This window comes from Hipposideros armiger, unplaced genomic scaffold, assembly GCF_001890085.2.
Source record: "Hipposideros armiger isolate ML-2016 unplaced genomic scaffold, ASM189008v1 scaffold_382, whole genome shotgun sequence".
Classification (NCBI taxonomy): domain Eukaryota; kingdom Metazoa; phylum Chordata; class Mammalia; order Chiroptera; family Hipposideridae; genus Hipposideros; species Hipposideros armiger.
The window spans coordinates 1,378,240-1,389,022 of record NW_017731732.1 but is presented as its reverse complement, the minus strand read 5'-3'; the positions used below and the strand labels follow the sequence as shown (position 1 = coordinate 1,389,022).

General features: G+C 47.9%; 1 protein-coding gene across 2 annotated transcripts in view; it reads left to right on the top strand.

Moving 5' to 3' along the window:
* The window catches only part of CKAP2L (cytoskeleton associated protein 2L), a 17,098-nt gene continuing 6,315 nt past the window's right edge, over window positions 1–10,783 (top strand). For both annotated transcript variants that reach the window (XM_019662897.1, XM_019662898.1), the window contains exons 1-5: window positions 1–94; window positions 1,462–1,528; window positions 2,830–2,881; window positions 4,930–6,179; window positions 8,719–8,923. In XM_019662897.1, coding sequence (XP_019518442.1) covers window positions 64–94; window positions 1,462–1,528; window positions 2,830–2,881; window positions 4,930–6,179; window positions 8,719–8,923 — 1,605 coding nt within the window. In that variant the 5' untranslated portion in view covers window positions 1–63. The remainder of the gene's footprint in view (window positions 95–1,461; window positions 1,529–2,829; window positions 2,882–4,929; window positions 6,180–8,718; window positions 8,924–10,783) is intronic.

Genomic DNA, 10,783 nt, shown 5'->3' with positions numbered 1-10,783 from the left:
CTTGGAGCAAGTCCTTAGCTGCGGGCGCGGCCTTGGGAGGGCAACTGTCGCAGAGGAGCAATCATGGTGCGGCCGGGGCTCGCCGCCGCAGCCGGTGAGTGCTTTGGGACAGCCGGGCTACGGCGGGCTGTCTCCGCGGAGGCTGCCGCCTGCCTGCTTCGATGTTTCCCCCGGGCGTTTGTGGCCCCGAGGAGATGTCCGAGCGGCGGGCACAGGCACAGGCCCTGCACCAGCGCTGCAGGGACGTCACTGTCCCCTCGTTCGTTGGCCGGGGTCGCGCGTCCAGGAGAAGCCAGACGTCCCCGCGTCCTGGCGTCGCCCCCGCCTGCCGCGAGCCTGCACAGCAGCCGGGGCGGGTCCGGCCTTCGCCCAGAAGGCGTGGGTCTCGGGTCCCAACCTCCCAGCTGCGCCGGCATTTGGACAGTGTCGGTGATGACACCTGTCGACCTGGCGCGTCCTGGGCCCTTCACATAACGACCCTTAAAGATGGGCATCTCTGTCCCCATGTTATGGCTCCGTGGCAGCAGCTTTGCTAACATGCTAGAAGTCCCAGAGCTGGCGGTCACGGCCGGCATCTTAGCCCCCACTGCCTGGCGCGGCTCTAGCTTCCTTGGCGTGCATGACCCTGTGGCAACACAGCAGCTCAGTTAGGTGAGGCGGAGAGCATTTGCACCCCTCTAGTCTTTTTTCTTTCATTAATTTTTTTTTTCAGTTATTGAATTTTCGTCTTTTCCTACCATCTAATCCCCTCATTCAGTCCCTGCCTCTGAACTCCCCCATCATTCTCTCTTTGATCCTTTCTTATGGCACCTAGATTTTGCCTTATGTTGTAATCATTGTTGTGTTTACTTTATCTCCACTGCTAGATTGAAACTTCTTAAGGACAGAAATAGACTTTCATCCCCTCACAGGTGCCTTGCTTAGAGTCAACATATAGATAGATGTTTGCCATGAACCCCCTAACCTGGCCTATTTTGTGCTTAGTCCCAAAGAAAACCATGTAAGCATGTAATGACTGGAGAGCAAAAATCATCATCTCCGTCAGAAAAAAACAAGACCTGGCCCGCTTACCAGTTCAGATGGGCCATAACCAAATTTCTTTATGCAAAGCGTATGTTGTAGCTGAGAACAGTGCCTGTGAGCAAGGGCTCCTGGCTGGATAAACCTGGTTTCAGATCCTGGCATAGCTGGGTAGCTTCAGGCATATCATTTACCCTCTTTAAACTTCAGGCTGTAAAATACCTCTTAGGACTGGTGTGCAGATCAAAGTAAAACATGTAAGTGTGAAGAGCTTAGTACACAGCCTGGCATATATATATTATACATGATGTGGTTGGTGTTGATATTAACTTGGAGGCATAATCCACAGCCAGGATCATTAAAGAAAGTGTCACCTTTTGGAATATAAATGACTGGTTAAAATCCTAAACCGAAGTTGTTTGTTTGCTTCCTGTTTTGCAGAGGAACGGCAGAGAAAGCTCCAGGAGTACCTCGCAGCCAAGGGAAAACTGAAGTGCCCAGACAGCAAGTGAGTCTGTCTCCCAGGGACACGGGTCATGCTGCCCTGGTTGCTAATAGCAGTTTAAAGCCCTTCCAAACATAGCCCTTTGCTTGCATATGCTCTACTTTGGGACCCTATGGTGTCTCAGAAAGGGCATTTCAAGCATGATGAAAAGCTCTGGGCAGTGTCTAGTATATTGGCAGAGATTTCAGCCTTATCGTGACAGTCCCCAAAGGAAAGAGGGGGAGGCTGCACAGTATTCCCTACATGCTGGAAGCTTTTCCTGTTCCTGCTTTTTTTCCTGGGACAGTAATTCTCATGAAGGCAACGTTTGGTGAGGGACTTGAACAACCCTGGTTCAGTCCTCCAGCCTGATACTCTTTGGTCCTCTTAGCACTGACTCTTGAGGTGGATATGATACGACTGACTAGCTTTTATCTTTCGTCAACAATCCTGCCATTTTACTGTGTCATTTATCCCTCTTATTAGCATTGATATGTTTTCTGCCCACCTGGGTCGCTAAACTTTGTTTTCAAAATGAGTTTTTACAAAGTTAGCTTTCACCCTTTATTTTCTGCTTACTTTGGGTTTTGACTCAACTCTATTTCCTTGATTAAATAAACCTAGTGCATTCATTCAACAAATATTTAATACCTGTACTATATCACTCTTGGTTCTGGAGACATGACGCTTAACAGCACAGGTGGTCCCAGCCCTCCCAGGGTGCACACTGGTGATGGGAGAAACAAACATCAGGTCATGATCAAAGTCCTTACTAGTCTGGCAATTGTTTTTCATCCATGGAGATTAAATCCTTCTGAATTCTATGCTTTCCTACCCTTTTTGCATTTTCCATCTCACTAGCTAGATTTCATATGTGCCCCTGGTTTTTTAATTATATCACTTTTTCCCCCCTGAAAATTCACTATTTGAAGATACTTAAAATGAAGTTTTTTAAAGAACCAGTTAATGGTCTTATTTGGCATTGTATCTCCAGTGCCTTATTTGGCATTGTATCTCCTGGCATTGCAGCATTCTGGGAATGGTATTAGAATGAATAACGCTGTGTAAACGTGAAGAAAAGACATATAGTTAGTTCATTAATATTGTTAGAATGCTATGTTTATGTGTAAGATATCTGAGAGGATCGCAGGCAAATGTGGTCTCCGAGGAAGGGAGGATAAGAAGGCTTTTTATTGATTATAATTTTGAGTTATTTTACCATATACAGAAATTGTAATGATTTAAAATTCCATTTTAATCACTATACTTCCCAAACCTTGTTGACCTTTCTGTACTAAGAATTAATCTTATTTTGTCTTTTGTAGGCCTTATCTAAAAGCCAAGAGTAATTGCCCAAATCCTCCGCCTTCTAAATCTGTAAGTAGAAATTAGCCTTTTAAAAAAATATCCATTTTGAGTGATTAGTGATAAAAATAATAAAGATGTTAGCAACCTAAAGAACACGTTTTGCGAAGACATTCCTCATAAATAGGAGGACAGTTTGGTTTGGTAAGAGATAACGATAGCGTGTTTTTTTTTAAAGTACAATATACTGAAGTTCAGTTTTGTTAACCGAAAAAACCCTTAAGTGCGCTGTGGTCTCTACATAGCTAACATTTGTTGAGTATCTACTGTGTGTCTACACCTTTCTGACCTACATTACTGAGTCCGTACAGCCTTGTGAAGTAGGCACTGTTAGTAGCCCCATTTTACAGATGAGGGAACTGAGTCCCATCATAGCTATTAGGTGACAGAGCTGAGAGCCTGTGGTCTCAGCCAGTTGGGGATGCTGCCATGACGTTAAACAGCTCAGTGGTGGCTAACAGCGCCTGTGTTGGACCTCCCAAGGTTCCTCACAGGAGTATGCTCCCTTATCAGTTCCATTCGGCCAGAATGTGGGGGGATGGCAAAGGGTCCCAGCGTCCTTAAGGTTTAATGGACGGTTTATTCAGCCATAAAACGTGATGTGGTGTATGTGTGGGAATATGAGTCTGTGGGAACTCGTACTACTTTCCACTTAGTTGGGCTTTGAACCTAAAACTACTCTAAAAATTAAAGTTTATTAAAAAGTAAAGGAATGAAGCACTGACACTCGCTACATAGCTGAATTTCAGAAACATGATGCTCAGTGACAGAAGCCAGACACAAAGGCCACACATATTGTGACTCCATTTATAGAAAATGTCCAGAATAGGCAGGTCCATAGTGACAAAGTAGACAGGTGGTTGCCGGGGCTGTGGGGAGAGGGACATGGGGAGTGACTGCTAATGAGTAGGGGGTTTCCTTCTGGGGTGATGGCAGTGCCCTAGAATTAGATAGTGGCGATGGTTGTACAAACTTATGAACATGTCAAAATCCACTGGCTTGTACACTTTAAAGTTCATGGGATGCAAGTTACAGCTCAGTTACGAAAGGAACAACTAAGGAGCAGCATGTGTTTGGAGATTTTCTTAGCAGCCTCCCCGCCTCTGTAGTGAGTAATCACGGGACATGAGAGGTGCGCGTGACTACTGGGCTCGAGGAAGAACCCAGCTATAGCCGCGTGGAGCAGCGTCCATCTCTGCACCCCGTGCCACACTAGGATAGGCGTCGCTTTGCCCCTGGTGCCAGGCGGCTCTGCTTCCACACTTCCTGTACACATACCAAATTCACATGGGGACTGGACAGCACTGCAAACGCAACACAGAGAGTTGCTTCTCACACTCCAGCGCTTCCCACGCTTCCCTGGGATGCGTGCCCCACAGATGTCATCAGGGTCCCCTTTCTGAGTGACTGTCAGTCCCAGTGCTCATGCTCTTTTCCACATCAGCTCAAACTCCCCTCACCCCCTAGTTCTCAAAGTTCTCTGTATCCTTGTCCCACCCTTCTCCAAAATTAAATCACATGACGGAAATGCTTACTTGTTAATAATGGGCAATCTAACCCTAAAACCCCTCCTGACTTCACAAATACGACTGACTCTTCTGAGAGGTTAGTTGCCTATGGAGGTCAGGCCCCCCCAATCCTCCACTACTGTCCTCGCCACTGAGGGGCCACGGGTTCTGGAGTGACACTGTGACCTGTATGAGGGCAGTGCTGTCTGTAAACAGTTTGTGCAAGAGCACAGAGGACATGGGGACCTGGGCGGCCCTGACCTGCATGCACTGTGTGACCTTCCCAGCCCCGAGGGCCTTCCTGGGACATCACCTTGTCCCATCGAGGCACAGTGACTGCTCACACAGTCAGTTCTCCATGTTTGCTGCGTCCCTGTCACGAGAAGATTCTGATACTCTCTGATAGGGACTCGCCATAAAAGTCTTCCGTTAGTGAGCCTTTCTTTTCTCAGGATTCAACTTCCTTAAGTGAAGTGCCAAATAACATTTTTTATTTTAAAAGTAGTGAGCTATTCTTATGAATTTACTTTTTTGATATTTTTGTCTTTTTAGACTGTTAGACCCAAAAAGGATGTTACCAACCACGCTGCTTTGCCTGTCAAAGCTGCAAGACCCATCAGCAGCCAACTTCATCCTAGACCTGCCAATAACCCAGGGTCTCAGGAGCCACAGTTGGAGCCACCGAAACGTCTGGGCGAAAGGCTGACTTCAGAACATGTTTCTTCCAACCCAAACGGTGAGCCTTCCATCAGAAGTCAGCAGCAGCACAAAGCTGGGTCATCCACCAGAGAGCTGTCAGGGAAAACTGCAGGGTCACTTAACACACAGGAGCTGAAAGCTGCAAAACCACAGGCGACAGACGCAGGAAATGGTGCGCGTGCAGACTCTGTGGACAAGGCCCGTGGTGGGGGTGAGTCCTTGCATGGCTGTCCAAAGCACACAAACAAGGAGAACTTGCCCTACACCTCACTGCACTCTGAGAAGAAACCACAGCCTGGGTCCTGGGCCAGAAGTGAGCCAGAGACCAGCTCGTACCATCAGACCAAGAGCAGTCTGGCTCCTAAACAAGCCTTGGCCAGAAGCTCATTGAATAGTGCTGTTCTGAAAGACAGAGCTAATGAACAGCTTGTTCGAGGAACACGGGCCAGGATTCCACCCGGGAAGTCACAGCAGCTGTCTAGAGGAGCAGGTCTTGCAAGACCAGGAGGAAAAGCCCCAAAGACAGTTCCCTCTCACTGTGTTCAGACCCTTAGTAGGACTCAAGCATCAAGGAAACCAGGGTTCAAGGATCCAAAGGATACGAAGGTTACTAAGAGTAAATACGAAAGACCGAGTGGGGCTAAGATACCGTCACACGCTGTTGCTGAACAGAGAGCAGAGCATAGCAGACCCAGGACAGGCCCAGGCCTGCTGCGGGGGGTTACTGACAGCAGGCATCCATGTGTTGGGCAAGATCGCAAGCCCCCTCAACCCCCTTCTGGGCCACAGGCACCATGTGTGCCACACAGGTCCAATGTCATCAGCCAAAGGCCTGACCTGGCACCTGGTAGCTTTACCTCAGTCACTGCCAGGGCTCCGAGCTCAAGAGCGGATGCAGCCAGTGTGAATAAGCACAGCAGCTGTCCACAGAAAGTACGGACTCTGCACCCCCAGTGGAAAGGGGCTATCCCCCAGAACCATTGCCTGTACAAGACAGCTCCCAAAACTCACGCTGGTGGCACAGCCGCACATAGAACGGGAGTCCCGCGTGGGACCCAAACGAGCCCAGGTGCTAAGAGGAAGACCACAGCAGAGGATCGAAGGTACTTTGCTTTAATTCAAAAGTTGTGCCATTTATGATTAGGCAAGGTGACCGTTGGGAAACAGGCCACAAATAGTGGCTCCTGGGGTGTTTTTAGCCGCAACCCTGAAAAAACATCTGAAGCCAGTCTGTCAGATATTAGGGCTTGACTGGGCTGGGGGCTGCATCCGTGTGTTGTAAGTTATCCTTTAACTCCTGCATACCTAAACTAGCCAGTAGGGTAAGAAGCAGGGCTGCAGGTGACCCTACTGGGTGCAGCAAGGGAAGTTGTGCTGGGGGTTGACCTTGATACACACTTGAACTGAGCCAGGGACTTTATGCACTCTCTGCACAGGCCCAGGTGATGCAATGTGAAGACCCCAGGAGAAGCACGCCTGGGCACCTGGGGGGCAAGAGAAATTGGTACCTAAGAAAGGCAAACGGCGGGCTGGCTGAGTAGCTCAGTTGGTTAAAAGTTTGGTTTAAGAGCACGAGCTCTGAGCAACAGGGCCACTGGTTCGATTCCCTCATGGGCCAGTGAGGCTGCGCCCGAGCTGAGCTGTCACTGAGCTGCCAACAGGTGGCAGGATGGCTCAGCTGGTGTAACAAGATTGCCTGTTCGATGGTGGGCTATGCCCTCCTGCAACTAAGACTGAACTCAGCACCTTGAGCTGAGCTGCTGCCTGGATGGTTCAGTGGATAGAGCGTGTGCTCTTAACAACAAGGCTGCTGGTTCGACTCCTGCATGGGATGGTGGCTACGCCCACCCACAACTAAGATTGAACACAGCACCTAGAGCTTAGAGGCCACGAGCTGCCGACGGGAAGCCAGATGGTGACTGGCCCCCTCCATAACTAAGATTGAAGAACAGCAACTTGGCTGGTCCCCTTCCCCAATTCCCCAACACTGTTCCCCTACCCCAATTCCCCAATAAAATCTTTTTAAAAAAAAGAAAGGCAAAGGGCATGGACAAAGGTGCCCAAGAAGGGCGAAGGGCAGTGTAAAGTCAGATGGCAGGAGAGGTAGGGCAGAGGTGGGTCTGCACACAGCCCCACGCTTTACTCTCCTGAGGAGACAGGAAGTAACACCTTAACTCAGGGCCATGCGATCAAGAAGGGAAGGCCAGGGGACTTCTTTAACTAGGGTCAGCAGTGAACCTGGGCTGGGAAATGACAGTGACGAGAAGGATGAAACTTCTGAGCAAAAAGAAAACTGAGTGAAAGCTGTGAGCGCAGACCTAGACCAGGTGACGAAGTGGGTTGCAGACAGCATGTGGGTGCTGATTATGTGTGGTGACAAGGATTTGCGCAGAGTTACACCACAGTGCCCCTCACGTGCCCTCAGCACCCACGGTGCCAGGCGCTGGGACAGCCAGGGGTTGCCTTCCTAGAGCTCGCATTCCAGTGGAGAAGACAGGAAGTGAACTAAACAAGACAAGATAATGACAGATAATTTCCTTGTCAGGAATGACTGGTGATGTCAGACCAAAGCCAGGATGAGCTGGGGTCAAGAACCTGAAGGACCTGGAGCTCCTGGAGGGTAGTGATGAGGGGAGGAGCTGCCGAGCTTGGAGAGCAGGCAGGACCCAAGTCACACTGCCATTCACTGAATTCCCCAAGAGCCAGGAAGGCTCCTGGCAGTGACTCAGGTCATTCTGGCTACTGTGCATGTCCCATGAGGCCTCAAGTGGAAGCAAAGATGTGAGTTTGGAACAGCTGCCGCTCATCAGGTACACGGTGGCAGTGATACAGACGGCGACAGGGCCAGTGGAGATGGGTGTGGTGCTGTCTGTACGATGCTGTGCCAGATACGGGGGCGGGAGGCGGTGCTGAAGACAACCCTAGTTTTAGGCCCATGCAACTAGGTGGGGACACTTACTCCTGCAGGATCAGCTGTTTGGGAACTTGGTTTGGGATGGTATTGAATTTGAAATAACTGCCAGACATCAAACAGAAGATGTCAGTTAGGCAGTGGGCTCTACAGCAGCTCAGAAGCAGGAGTGGGGACCAAACATTGTGGGAGAGTGAAGATTAGGATTTGTCACCATCTTGGGAAAAGAGCCCTGCAGTTACTGTTCTTGTTTATGGAAGAGGGGGTTGTGTGAGTCAGCACAGGGCTAAGGAACTGGCCAAAGCGGGTCACTGAGTGGCCGAGACCCTGTTGAGGGCACAGGGCAGGCTTGGATCTGGTCAGTGGCAGCTGGAAAGCTTAGGGTGAGAGAAACGGGTGCTCAGTTAATGGCCTCAGAGATGGAAAGGAAGTGTCAGAGGTCACATGCAGGGGAAATGAAAGTCCTCAGAGGAAATAGAGAAGGATAATCCTGAAGTCACGGATTTGGGGATTTGAGATGCTAGCCACCTCTAGTCCTGCTAATCCCTGTGGCCTCTGCCTTCTAGAGGGCCGGGGGGACTCATCTGTGAACTGTTTTAATTCCCTTCTCCTGACTTTGTAGTTGAACGTGTTCGGTGGCAGTGCTCAATGTATGCGTATCATATACTCTAGGAGCTTGACTACGTGCCAACAAGTCCTAAAACCATGCCTCCCCTTTAACTGCACAACAGGAAACAGCTGGAAGAATGGCAGAAATCTAAGGGGAAAATGTATAAACGGCCTATGGAACTTAAAACAAAAAGAAAAATCACAGAGGAAATGAATATTTCATTCTGGAAGAGAATGGAAAAAGAAGAGGAAGAACAGAAAGCCCAACTTGAACTGTCCAGTAAAATCAGCAGCACTCTGACCGAGTGTCTGCAGCTCATCGAAGGGGTGAGTAAGGATGGTGGTCTCCAAGGCTTTGACCCAAGGCATGTTCTTAAATATAGTGCTGACCTCTGTCGTAGCAGAAACTTAGTCTGTCCAACATAGAAGCATAACGATAGCAGTAATAGTAATGACATGCACTTAAATGACAGCCCTCATTGTCCCCTGTAATAACCGTAATGATTTACTGTGCACACTTCACAAACAAAACAGGCACAGACAAGTTGGGAACCTAAGCCAAGCAGCCTGGCTCCCCAGGGACCCAAAGCAACTTCCTTCTTCATGGGTCAGGGTCCACAGAAAACAGTTGGCGTTTGGACACGAGCAAAGTCAAAGCAGCTTGTGTAAAGTTGGATGGTCCTACACACGCTATAAGTGGTCTCTGAGTCATATCTTGGACCCTGCAGATGAGGACAAAGTGGGTGGCAAAGGGCTGGCTCCCTAGGACAGTCTTGAAGAGAGACTGTTAACAAGAAATAACCAGTAGGCTCTACATGACAGTCCTTGCCCAAAGCAAACCCTGTTTTGCCCTTGGCTGCTGGTGTCGGACATCGACAAAAAAAGGTGCCTTCAGTTTAGGTCTAGTCTGAGCAATTTGTCCACAATCAGTTAAACATTAGCTGTTTGTTCTTTGTGGAATTAAACTTTTTTTTTTTGCTCTTTTGTTTTCATTGCATTAAAAAAAATACATCAATACATTGTTATTAAAAACAATTCAAACAATACAGGTAAATGACTACCCCCTCCCCCGCCCCACACATGCATGTATGCGTGCACACATGCATGCGCGCACACACACAGTTATGCATCTAGGCTTCTCCCTGGAGTGACACTATTGCTAATTATCCCTCCAGACAGTATTTGTGCAGGTACATCCAATGTGGGTACATAGAGAAATGAAGTGTATTGTTTTGAGTTGCAATTTTTTCATTTCTGAATTTCACATGTGTTCTTTTGTTGTCTTTTTGTGTGTCCCTGGATAAAGTATGATGCTTTGTCAAAGAAGTTGGGTATTTTCCTTTTTTCCTATACTCTATTTGAAAATAGTTTATCCAACATGAGATTTATTTTGTTCTTCGAAGGTTTGGTAAGAACTTGCCCATAAAATCATATGGACTGTGGAGAATAGTTCTGTGTATCTTTTCAGATTTTTCCATGGTCATTAGTCTATTTAAGTTGTTGTGATTTTAGTAATTTCATGCCTTTTATTTAAATCAGACTTGCTAAAGATTTCTCATTTAATATTTTTAAAAGGACATCTTTTGGGTTTTGTTGGTTTTTTTTTTCTCTTACATCAATGTCTGCATCTATTTTTATATTCTCTTTCTAGCTTTTTAAATAGAAAGCTTCGATCATTTATATTAGTCTTTCTTATTGTTTTAAAAATACATTGAATGCTATAAATTTGCCTCTGAATTTAGCTTTGGTCCTGTCCTTCAGGTTATGATAGGTAATGTCTTTTATTAGAGTCAAGTCAGAAAAACAGAAGCCACACCAGGTAAATCCATAGAAGGAACGTGGTGTGCAGAGTGGTTTCGGTGTCTTGTATGAGTTCCCTGGAAGCAGCCCCTAGGACACGAATTTGTGCACAAGTAATTTATTAGGAAGAGGCTCCCAGAAAATGGAGGGGAGTGTGATGTGGGGCCAACAAGTGTGTGTGTCCAGCAAAGTCCACAGAGGGCGACTGTGACAGAGTCCCACAGGAAGCTCTAGGGACAGTTGGTCCTGATCAAGGGGACAGAAAGTCCCAGGCACTTGTGACTGACACATACACGGAGGTGCAGGTACTGGCTGTTGGACATGACAGCACTTTCTGAGCCTGTGTGCACAGGACTTAACCTCTTTCACACACACCTGCACCGACCT